The sequence below is a fragment of the Lonchura striata genome, chromosome 29 (assembly GCF_046129695.1).
Source record: "Lonchura striata isolate bLonStr1 chromosome 29, bLonStr1.mat, whole genome shotgun sequence".
Lineage (NCBI taxonomy): Eukaryota > Metazoa > Chordata > Aves > Passeriformes > Estrildidae > Lonchura > Lonchura striata.
The window spans coordinates 4,833,885-4,846,403 of NC_134631.1; the positions used below are offsets into that span (position 1 = coordinate 4,833,885).

At 52.9% G+C, this 12,519-nt stretch overlaps 1 protein-coding gene across 1 annotated transcript in view; it reads right to left on the minus strand.

Annotated features, from left to right (window-relative positions):
* Positions 1-12,519, minus strand: part of LOC144247624 (uncharacterized) — a 1,666,419-nt gene that overhangs the window by 532,721 nt on the left and 1,121,179 nt on the right. Inside the window, exon 12 of the mRNA XM_077788932.1 lies at positions 4,063-4,894. Coding sequence (XP_077645058.1) covers positions 4,063-4,894 — 832 coding nt within the window. The remainder of the gene's footprint in view (positions 1-4,062; positions 4,895-12,519) is intronic.

Below are 12,519 nucleotides of genomic sequence, written 5' to 3' on the forward strand. Positions count from 1 at the left end.
TGGTCCCTTGCTTCCAGGAGGCCCTGAGGTGTCACAATGCCCCCTTGGTGACACCAGGCCCTGAAGGGTCAGAATGGTCTCCATGGTTCCATCAGGCCCCACAGAGTCACAATGGTCTCTGGGTCCATGAAGCCCCACGATGTCACCATGGCCCCTTGGTTCCATGGGCTCCAGTGGTGCCACAATGATCCCCTTGGTTCCATGAGGTGCCCACAGTGTCACAGTGATCTCCATGGGAAGGAAAGAACCGAGCCCCAGTGTGGCAGGGGCAGCCACCAGAGGCCAAGGCCAGCCAAACTTGATGGTACTGGCAGATTTTGGCTGGGAGCAGCCCTTGGATATAGGGAATTTTAGAGGTGGAATCCCAATTTCAGACATGGACAGTTGAAGTAGGATGGTTCTTTCCATAGGAAGGAAAAGACGGAACAGCAGTGTTTGAGGAGCAGATGAAAGGCAGCCACCAGGGGCCAAGGGCAGCCAGACCTCTCTTTCCTGGTAGCTTTTGTCTGAAAGCAACCCTTGGATGTAGGGAATTTGGGAGGTGGAAGCCAAATTTCAGCCATTTCTGCATAGGTAAGGACGGTTCTTTTCCATATGGAGGAAAGCACTGTTATGTTCCGCCACAGCAAAGGGCACAACAACTGCCCCAGGACCCAGAGTCTCAGACATCAGGCAGACACCAATAACCAACAGCGTAAGGAAGGCAACAGGACAGGTGTTGGTTTAGAAAACCAAGGATTTTTCATTTTCCCAGGGTCCAACACAAGAAACAAGGTGGTAGGGTCAACACTTTTATATTACAGGGTAGGGGTGGAGTTTGGATCAAGGTCCAATATTAAGAGGAGCAGGAGACTGCAAAGGGGTGGATCGAGGAGGACAATCATTGGAAAAAAATACAGTGGGGACATTGCAGCACAATTGAAACCAATAACGGTACAGAAAAAGAACATTCTGGGGCCATTCCTTATTTGATCAGATAGGGTGGAGTGTCTTTTCCCAGGCTTTCAGGGGCACACCCCACAGCGTGGAGGGGTGGAATCTTCTTTAAGTCACGCTCTCACCGGATGCTGTGTCTGGGTAGAATCCCCACCTCATTGGGCAGGGGCACTCTACACCTTTGGTGCCATTATTTCTTTCTCTGGCTGTTTTATACAATGAAATGAAACTCCAGCATCTGTGGAACCACCCTTCAATCCTTCCCAGGCTACTCCTGTTCTGTCCTCAGTCTGCACACAACTGAGCCCAGAGCCTGCAGCCTCTACCTGCTGGTTATGTGATGAAGCCTTCAAACCCCATCTTGGGAGATATTTGGGTCCTCCCCAAGATCTGTGAAAATGGAAAAATAATTATCAAAGTTATTTTGTCCCAAGTCTAGCAGTGACAGAACAAGGATCAAGATGTTTAAACTGAATGAGGGTGGATTTAAATTTGTTAGAGGGAGGAAATATTTTACAGTGATGAGAGTGGCAAGAAACAGCAACAGTTTTTCCAGAGAAGTGGATTCCCCATCCCAGGAATGCTCAAATATCAGGGAGTGTGTGCAACCTGACCCAGTGAAATCCCCTCCCCTCCCCAAGGATGGAATTCCTGTTTGTGGGTTCCCAGATGTGCTGGGTGCCCTCACAACAATTCTGGCCAGAATGTCTGCTGAGGGCAGCCAGGCTGCTGCAGGGGCAGTGACCTCACAGCCATCACCATGGCAGCCCTGTCCCCTGGGCCTGGCTCTCCCCTTTCCTCTGCCCCTGCCTTGTCTCTGCTGGAATGAAGAGTTTTGTTGTTAATATCTTGTCCCCAGGGTGCTGGGCCAATGGCTTCCCAGTCAGGCTCCTGGAGCAGAAGTGGCTTTTCAGAGCCCAGCCAGAAATGAGCCCTGAGGCAGCAGCTCTGCAGCGCTGGCCACCAGGCCGGGTGCCAAGGGAGGCTTCTGGCCATGCCCTGCAAGCAGCTGCTGCTGCCAAGGTGCCTTTGGTGCCTCGGGCTGTCCCTGGCACAGCTCCCAGCACGGCAATCTGCCCTTGTGCCCGAGGCCTTCCCTGTGCTGGGGCTGGCCTGGGGCTGTTCCTGCAGCGGGACCTGCCCTGCTCCTGGCACAGGAAAGGCAGTTCCTGCTGGAGCAGGAGGCTCTGCCTGCAATGGGCTCAAACCACTCCAGCAAGGCCCTGCTGACTTCAAAATTGCTTCCTAGAGCAGAATATCCTATAGGTGTTATAGATTCTGGACTGTGGAGTAAATAACTCTGGTTAAGAGCTTACTGTCCAGTCATTATCAGATTGTATTTATGTAAATATATCTGGCATTCCATCATTAATCCTGTGGGACAAATTGCATTGACAGATTGTTCAATTCTACCTGTCCAATCGTTTATACATAAACCTTTGACAAATTCTGGGGCCAGGATTGGATCCAGTCACTCCCAGTCTCCTCTCTTAAAAGGAATTTTAGAAGTCTGGAGGCTCTGCAGGGCTTTTAGAACCCATGGTGGCTGCTGGGTGTCTCCATCTCATGACTCAGCAGGAGTTTCTCCAATAAAGAAATCAAGCTTTTGCCTGAAGCTCCCACTCTGCCCATGGCAGGAGTGTGTGTGACATCCCGGCTCTTTGGCAGCCTGAGGATGCCTGGGATGTCACCGTGGAGCCCCTGTGAGTGCCTGTGACAGATCAGTGCCTCTGCAGCCCAAGGTGCCCTGGGATGTCACCATGGAATGGCTGTGACTGCCTCTGACCACACGGCTCTTTGCCATCCCCAGAAGTGGTTGGGATGGCTCCATGGAGCCCCTGTCTTTGTGTGTGACATTCCAGCTCTTGAACAGCCTGGAGACTCTTGGAAAGTCCCCATGGAACACCTCTGAGGGCCTGTGACAAATCTCATTCTAAGGAGGCAACCATCACCAGGAAACCCTGTTGCTATGGTCAGTTTCCATGGCAACCATCCCCAGCCCCTGTTGCTATGGTCAGTTTCCATGGCAACCATCCCCAGCCCCTGTTGCTATGGTCAGTCCCTGGGCAGCTCCATGGAGACCCCATGCCAGGGGTGGTTGCCATGGACACCAGCTCAGGCCTGGAGCCCGTTGCCATGGCAACCATTGGCACTCCCATCCCCAGGCTCATGGATCCCAGAACCACAGAATTGGCTGAGCTGGGAGGGACCCATCAGGATCCTCGAGTCCAACTGCTGGCCCTGCACAGGACACCCCAACACTGCCAGCCGGGGCCTGGCAGCGCTGTCCAAATGCTGCTGGAGCTCAGAGAGCCCTGGAGCTGGGACCCTTCCCTGGGGAGCCTGGGCAGTGCCCCAGCAGCCTCTGGGCAAAAACCTTTTCCTGAGATCCAACCTAAGCCTGCCCCAACTCAGCTGCAGCCGCTCCCTCCACTCCTGTCCCTGGGCACCAGAGTGAAGAGGTTCCCTCAGCCCCAGCCAGGGACCCCTCCCAAGGCTGCTGCCATGGCCACCAGGGCTGGCACCAGCTGGGATGCTCAGTTTCCACAGGCCGGGGTTCAGGAATGGCATTTCTCAATTTCCTGCTCCCGCTAAAACCGCCCTGCCATTTGTTGCCCTCCCACTTACCATGGAAAGCACAAAATGCAAAGATTCCAGGCTGGAATAAGAACAATTTACTGGGAACAGCAACGAGATAAGGAACAAACAGAAACAGAAAAAATATTGACAACAGAAGGGATAAGAAAAACTAGTTACAGGGAAAACTACATCACCATCAATTGTATCTTCCTGGCCACATGTTACCTCCTGCATGGAAAGGACACCCTTCTCCTCAGGGAAAGAGAGAGAGAGAGTCCCTTTCCTGCCCCTGGCAATGACCTGAGGTGGGAGTGAATGTAGTGACAGGGCCATGGCCAGACCCTCATGCCCTTCAATCCCATATCAGGCCATTGGCAGGGGCGGGAAAAGGGTCAGGTGTCTTCCCAGCACAGATCACAGGGAACATGGATCACCAAGGCTCTTCCCAACAGGGTCCTCCAATGGGGGATGAAGCTGGAGCAGTGCACAAAGCTCTTCCTGCAGCTGGGGAACTTTCAGGGCTCCCCTTATCAGTGTCTCTGTTGGTGTTTGGTCAAGTGAGTGCTCCGGGTGAAGCTCTTCCCACACTGGGGACACAAGTATGGCCTCTCCCCAGTGTGGATGTGCCGGTGCCTGACAAGGTTGCACTTCTTCTTGAAGCCCTTGCCACAGTTGGGGCAGAGGAAACGCCTCTCCTCCGTGTGAATCCGCTCATGCAGGAGGAGATTTGAGCTACTCTGAAACCTCTTCCCACAAGTGGGGCACATGTAGGGCCTCTCCCCAGTGTGGATGCGCTGGTGCATGATGAGGGTGGAGTTGTGCTTGAAGCCCTTCCCGCAGTCAGGGCAGCGGTAGGGCCTCTCCTCTGTGTGAATTCGCTCATGTAGAAGGAGATTGGAGCTGGTCTGAAACCTCTTCCCACACTGGGGACACTCGTAGGGCCTCTCCCCAGTGTGGATGCGCTGGTGCCTTCTCAGGCCTGAGCTCCACCCAAAGCTCTTCCCACATTCCAAGCACTCATAGGGCCGTTCCCCAGTGTGGATCACCTGGTGCCAGATCAGGCCAGACCTGTCTATGAAGCCCTTCCCACACTTCCCACACTCGTACGGCCTCTCCCCGGTGTGGATGCGCCGGTGCCTGATGAGGTGGGAGTTGTGCTTGAAGCCCTTCCCGCAGTCAGGGCAGTGGTAGGGCCTCTCCTCTGTGTGAATCCGCTCATGTAGAAGGAGATTGGAGCTGGTCTGAAACCTCTTCCCACACTGGGGACACTCGTAGGGCCTCTCCCCAGTGTGGATCCTCTGGTGCCGGATGAGGCTGGAGCTCCACCTGAAACCCTTCCCACATTCCAAGCACTTGTGGGGCTTCTCCCTGCCATGAGGCTTCTCCACCAGCTCCGAGCTCCGCCTGGATCTCCGCCCACCTTCCTGGCTCAGGGGGGCTCTTTCCTCCCCGCAGCTCCCTGGGCTGGGTTTGCAGCTCCTCCTCCTGCAGCATCTCTGGGGCTTTTCCTCCTCCATCCAGGCACACCCTGGGTATGACAAATCCTGGTTTGGGGAAAAAACAAGAGGAGAGCACCTTGGACTGGAGGTTCCACCTTGCCCAAGTTAATCTCAGGAAGTCATTTGGAATCTTGTGTCTGTAAGAACCTCCAAAACACCAAGATTCAGCCCAAAAATATCGCAAACTTCCAAGACACAAATCAAAAACTCCCTAAACATCACAACTCAGGAAAAACCTCCTCCAGGATATAAATATTCAGCTGCCACATAAAACCAAAGCACCAACATTTAGCCCAAGCAAGCTCAGAAACACCAAGATTCACCCCGTGAAGATCGTGGATCCATCTCCACAGTCACCTGCTGCATGTGGAGGGAGCAGCGCTCCTGGGGCTGGGGGGAGGCTGCAGACACAGGGAGGGGTGGAACCTTCTGCTGCTTCCTCTTTCTGCTCCTCCTCTTGTGTCTCTGCTCTTCCTCACACTCCTCTTCCTCCTACAATGCTTCCTTCTCCTCCACAATCCCATCTTCTCCTGCCACATCCATCGTTTGACCATTCTGTTCCTCAAGCCTGCTTCTCCTTCCCTTCTCCTCCTGCCCCCAGGCCCAGCACCCACTGCCGGCTCCCTCTTCCCCCCACACCCACAGCATCCCAGCGCAGGGGCAGGGATGGAGCTGGGGCAGGTCGGGCTGGGGCAGCGCTGGGCTCTCGGCCGCTCCCGCCCGCACTCGGTCCCCACTGCAGCCGCTCCCGCCAGGACAGCGCGGGGGGGCCCGGCCTTGGCGCTGCCCCACTCCCACCTCCCCAAATTCCCCTCGCGCGGCCATGGGGCCGAGGGGGGGCGCAGGTGGGGTCCAGGTGGGGAACGCGGGGAGCTGCGAGTCTGCCTGGCAACTGGTGAGTCATCAGCGCCGCGGGCTCTGATTGGCTGAGCTCTGCCCGAGCCTGGGGCTGCAGCAGAGGGGACACCCTGCTCCAGGGGGGATGTCCCACAAACGGGGGACCCCATGGAAGGAACAACAGGAAAGGGTCTTTACAAACAGATGCTCTGAATCGGCTCGGAGATAGGGCCAGGGAGCTGTAAAAAAGGAAATTACAGGAGACACCATCAGTTTCAGAAAATGTTATCAATTGATGACACAAACTGCTGCTCAGCCAAGGTCCTTCCCTATTCATGAACTTCCAGAAGAACAACAAAGACTTAACAGAGCCATGAATATCGTTTGCTATATAACAGCAGGGAACATATCAAGGTGGGTATGTAGTAGGTGGATTGGGAAGTCTGTACCTGTCAAGTGCTTCAGCCAGTGGGGAGAGCAGAGGGAGATGTGGCCAAGAAAGTTCAGATGAAAAAGAGACTGTGTCCTCCAACAATTGGAGATATCCCATGGGGAATGTCCCATGGCCTCTCCCATTTTTAGGAATGAAATTCCATTTACAGGACTCTTCTGTCTGCTCTATGGACAGAATTCTCTGCTGATGTCAATTTTTCCACACACCCTGGGGCTCATCCCGAATTCCTTCCACCATCTGGGGCGGCGGGCAGGGAGTGCAGCTGAAGGTGCCTCACCCACTTTGGGTGATCGGCTCCCTTGGCTGGCAGCGGCACCGGGGAATGATTGGGGACCCGGGAGTGACCAGGAGACAGACGAGTGACACATCAGGGGGGTCTGGGAAGAGTCAGCAGGGAGAGAGCACTGAAAATCTCATCAGTGAGTGCCCGTGATCTTCAGGGAGTGAACATAGCAGGGCACCCATGGAGGGGAGAAAAGGGAAAGCCAGGGAGGGGTCCTGGCCAAAGGGGTGATGATCCCAAAATGTCTCTGAAGGGTCCCTTGGGAGAATGTTGAGGTAGTTTGCACATTCCCCCAGAGGTAATTAAGGACATGGACACCCAGGGAGGCAACAAGGAAAGTGGAGAAGGCATTTAGACAACAGGGGATGGATGGTGTTCGTGTCCTGGGAAGGAATCAGGTGAAGGGGAGTGTGCAGCAATATGGTTCAGGCAAGAAGCAGCAGGAGGAATCTGTGTGGTAAGAAAAAGGATGAGGGAAAAAAGGAGGAAGAGAAAAATACTCTGGATTGGGATGTTTTTCCACAGAGTCTTAACTTCACAATTTGCCAGCTAATATTTTGAATTCCCAGTTGCCCAGACAGGAAAAGCAGGAGGTCAGGATGCCAGGGGTTTCTCTGCGGTGGCAGCGGCAGCACCGGGCGCAGAGGTGCGGCACCGGGAGCACGGGCTGGGGCCTGTGGGGAGCTGCGGGGCCGGGCCGGGGCTGTGGGGCAGCCGGGGCTCAGCGCCGGGCGCTGCCTGACCCCACCAGCCCCGGGCAGGGCCGGCAGTGGCCCCCGGCCCCCAGGAGGCTGCGGGACGCCCCGGCCGCTGCCCGGCCCCGGGGAGCTGCCGGCCCTGCCCGCCGGGGGGGCCGCCTTTGGACACTGCGGCAGGACAGGCACCGGCTCTGCCACACGGGCTGGGCAGGGACCCTGAGCACAACGGGGAAAACAAAGGAACAGCTGGGAAATGCAGAGTGCACATGGAAGGATCAGGATTTGCTGTTCAGGATTTGCTTTGGGTCCCTGCAGAAAGGAAAGGTTTTGCAGAAAGCTCAGCAGCTCTCAGAGGATGAGCACCCACAGGCAGTGACCGGGGCTGCAGGAGTGGCACAAGAAGCCCTGCAGCACTTGGGCACAAAGGCACAGCAGCTGAAGGCAAGAAGGGATGAGCAAAAGGCCAAGCTGAAGGCAAAGGCCATGGCAGAGTTCCCACAGCCCCTGAGGGATCAACCCCAGGGCCCAAGGGGGCCCCAGCACCCAGGGCATGACGGGGTCGGCCACAAGCACCTGGCAGAGGCATTGCCCTCCTGGCCAGGGCAGAGCCCACCCAAACAGCCCCTGGGAAGGAGTCAGGGCTCCAGCTGCAGCCCACAAGGACACTGCAAGCACAGACAGCAGCACCCTCAGCAGGAGCAAGTCCACCCCTGCATGGACATGGATTGGCAGGGCTCTCTGAGCTCCCATCCCACCGGGGACCCACCACACTGGAGCCCTGGAGAACATTCAGGCTGGGTCTGCATCCAGAGGAGGCCTCTCCTGATGGACACAGGGGCCTCTCCATCCACTCTGAATCTTACACCTAAGGGGGGAAAATTGTAAAGGTATGTTTAATTATTAAGGGAATAAATGGGAAAGTTGAGCTGGTGTCATTTGTTCAACCACTATTCGGAGGTGAAGAGAAGAGGTTTGAAATAAACTAATTTCTTTTTCTTCCTACTCTGATTGTTATTAACTAGGAAGGAATTTGATGGTGGTATTGTAATATTGTAAAAGGTGATACAGAGGCTATTGCTGCTGTACCTTTGTGTCAAATGTCTGGGAAGGCCTATGCTGAAGGGAACCCAGAGGTGTGGGCAGCCCCATGGAAAGATGGAAAATTTGATGTGGAGCCTCTCCAAATTACTTGGAAGCAACCAGGACAAGTGGTGTCTAAAAGCAACACCCTGTTCCAGGGGAGGGAAGGAAGGGCTCACAGCCTGGTATGGAGTCCCTGCTAAAGGCAGGGCTCTTGGAGCCAGGGATGTCTCCCTACAGCACTCCTATCCTGCCAGTCAGGGAATCGGATGGCTCCAATGAGGAGGACAAGAACAAGTGGTAGACAAAGCCCCTCTGAAATGGCTGAATTTTCTGGCTAAAAGTTGTATTTTGAGTATTTGAAAAAAAATTACAAATGGTGAAGAGAAAGGTTAAATATATGGGACATAATTTGACTGAAGGATTGACCCAGAGATAGTCTAGGCAATTTCAGATGTAAAGAAGTAAACTAAAATAAGGAAAAGACCAAAACGAGCTGCAACAATTCTGAGAATTAAAACACAAATACACAACCTGGATTGAGGATTCTATGTTCCAGCCAGAACATTGTAGGACTTTTTAACCCCAGACAGCTTTCATGCTGTGGTATGGACAGGAGAAAGTGAGCAAAACTTGAGAAAATGAACAACCAAAAATATTGATGCCTCAGCTCTGGCTCTTCCAGACTCAGAAAAGAAATTGGAATTGCAGGTGAATGTTCAACAGGGCCATGCCAAAGGAATCCTTGGGCCAAAATGTTTCACCCAGTGGCCAAAGTGGCCTCATTGTCTGCAGAATTGTGCAGCCACAGCTTCAATGGGAACCAAGGCCCAAAACCTGATGACAACAGGATCTCCAACTGTTCCAGTCTGCCATCAAGTTCAAGCTTTGATAACCAAAAGAGCCTCGCAATGGATGAGCAGTGCTCGGTTATTACAGTGTGAAACTTGTTCAGTGGCACAGAAGGATTCAGAACTGAGCACAGGGGAAGGGTTTAACCCAGCCTCCTGTTTGAACAGCCCACAGAGGGGCTGGGAAGAAACCCAGCACTGCATTCAAGTGACACAGCTCCAGACCCAGCCTGGGGGAGACTCAGGAGACATGGCCTGGCCTGAGGCAGAAAATGTCTTTGTGGATGGCTCTTCAAGGGCAGCAGAAGGGAAAAGAGTTCCAAGACACGCTGTTATTGAGGAAAGGGAATCAGACAAAGCGCAGGTTACCCCCATGGTCAGCTCAACTGGCACAGCTGTGTGTGCTTGTAAGAGCCTGGCACTGAAATGCCCTGAGCAGGAAGGCTTCAATATCTTCTGGTGACCCCATCTCACCTAACAGGGGGGCAAAAGCAATTCTGATTGCTCAGCAACCACTGGATCACTTATTAAGGTATCTGTAAAAGAAGTAATTAATATAAAAGGGATTGTGGAAGAAACAGACTCAGACAAGCAGAACTCATTCTCCAGGAAAGATCCTCCAGGGGCTTATGGAAGCTTTAGGAATACAGTGGGACCTCCAGAACCCTTGGCACCCCCACAGCTCAGGCTAGGTACAAAGAATGAATGGGGAAAGAAAGAAACACCTTTGGAAGCTGGGGATAGAAACCAGGATGCCATGGGTACGGCTTTTGCCATTGGCTTGGGCAAGAAGAAGAGCCAGACCCAGGGCAGATAATAAATTATTTCCCTTGCACTTGATCTCGGGAATTCCTTACCCTGGGAATTCTCCACCTAGTGCAGGGTGGAGATAAGGGATGCACATTTAAAGCAGTCTGTGGCCAGAATCCTGTCTCTGGTGCAATCTCTCCCCCAGGAAGCTGGGCTGGCACAGAGCCTGCCTTGGCACTTTGCTGCTGCCAGCATCCAAGCAGGACATGGGCTCTGCCTAAGGAGTGCAAAGCAGCACCACTGGTGGCCAAGTGGCGTGGCCCATGCCAAGGGGCCCCGAGGCCAGAAACAGCCGCCAGCACAGCTGAACACGGGGGGACCCCTCAGCCTGGGCTCCAGGTCTCTGCAGCCCCGGAGATTTGCACTTCCCGCCTGCAGCAGGAGGATGGGAGGCCCCCCTGAGCCTGCACTGAAGGCAGCGCAGCAGCAGCCAGGGCTCCACAGCGGGGCAAGGCCCTGGGCCTGCCCACACATCCTCTGCTGAAATCCTCGGCCTGGCCACCCTCCTTGGGCAGCTCCAGCCACCGGGGCCAGCCCTTGCTGCCACTGCTGCAGCTTCAGTGCTCTCTGGGCCTGCACTGCCACAGCTGCTGGGGAGACACCGGGACAATTCCACTCTGGCTCTCACTCACACTCACACACTGCTCTGCCTGCCAGTGCATCCATGGAAAATAGACCAGCTCATAGACTTGAACATTGTTAACCTTTGATTTCTCTACTCAGGCTTGCTTTGCCTTGGTCTTGGGGAAAGAAATATTAAAGGTTTTGTTAAGGGATGTTACACTACTCAGTGGAGATGAGTTTAACACCACAACACACTGGGAATGGCCCAAAAGACACCCACAAAGATAACGACCAGCAGCAAAACATCAACCCCAGCAGCAAACAGCAACCAACACCTACCCCAGACACTGCCCCCGGCAGGGCTGCAGACACCTGGTCTGCAAAAGGCTGAGGAGGAAATCCAGCACTTCCCACCTCATTAACAGCACAAGCAAAGAAATCCAGGTCCAATAGGAAACCAAATACTAAAAACTGCACAACTTGAAACTACAGAACATTAAACCAATGCATTTAGACTGTATCCAGTTTGGGAAAAATAGACTAAAACCCACGTGTTATGGAACAATTTTCTTTGCACACCCGGGCTGTGTGGGGATGGAATGATTTCTGTTGCACATCCTGGCCAGAATCAAGGAATGCCTTGACTCTAACACTAAACCTATTGGTGGAGTTTTTCTTTTTCCTGCAGTTCCAATGCAAACTTTAGAGAATTAGAGTATTTTTCTCTAATAATCCCTCTTCTATATTGCCGGTTATGTTTGGGTCAGAGATGTGAAAATGAATTTTTACTCCAAGGAGAAGTAGAAAAAAACTGAATTGCGTTGGAATTTTTTGAGTATGTTTCTGTAAGAGATACAAAAATTTTTTTCTGGGTTTTTCAACATTCACCTTTAGGCTGTACTTCGCAAAAATAGAAGAGATTTAAAGGTCACCCTTTAAGTCACAAATATTAAATGGATCATTTGAAGGGGAAAAAAAAAAAAAGCAGCAGGTTGTGGGGGGGGCACATGTGAGGTGCTGAAGCTCCTCTGAAAGAGAAGCTGCATTCCAGGCACCCAGAAGGCACTTCAGAAATGCAAATTAACACTGCTGGGGCAAAGTGGGGACAATGTACCTGGCTCTTCTTGCCTGGGGCAGGAATTGGCTGATTCCCTCTGCCCCTCACCCCAAGCTCTGCCTGCTTGCACAGATGGAATCTGCACAGCTGAAGGCAGAGCCCATGCTGAGGATCTCTGACTCTGCAACAGAAATGGCTGAAGCTGCAAAGGGAAACAGCAAATGGAGAATGTTGGGAAAACTTCACTAAAATAAGGGGGGGATCATCCCTCTGCCCACTCCAACATCTGCTGTCACTGTCTGTGCTGTACAGGGTGTATCAGAGCACTGGGGTTGTTGCTAAAACAAGTTCAAGGAAATCAGTTGGAATTCAACTATTTGATAATGTAATTAGAAAAAAGCAATCAATTGACGCAGCCCCGGATGGAGGGAACACACAAAAATGGGCAAAAGAATTAAAGGACCATCAGAACAAATCCTACAACACCATGGACCAGCCCCTGGGACCCGAATCAATTAATATCAGGACACAGAGAACCCATTTATTATTTCAATGGCATCATTAGATTACAAGCTGTCCTCGGAATAAGAACCAACCAGACAGCTCCAGCTCCTGACCTTCCTGCCGACCAAGCCACTGAAATGAGGAACACAACATTTCACCAAAGGATGGGATCAGATTATCTGTGAGCAGAAAAAACAGGAGTCTGGGGGAAACAAAGTGGCTCAAACTGCAGTCGGCAAAGACATGACAAGAGAAAACTGCTAAAAAAGATAACAAAGGAAATAGGAGAGCACTTTATGTATTGGTACAAACATGGAAAGGATGGGAATGGGACACAGTTCCCCGGTTCCCCAGCAGACCAGGGGT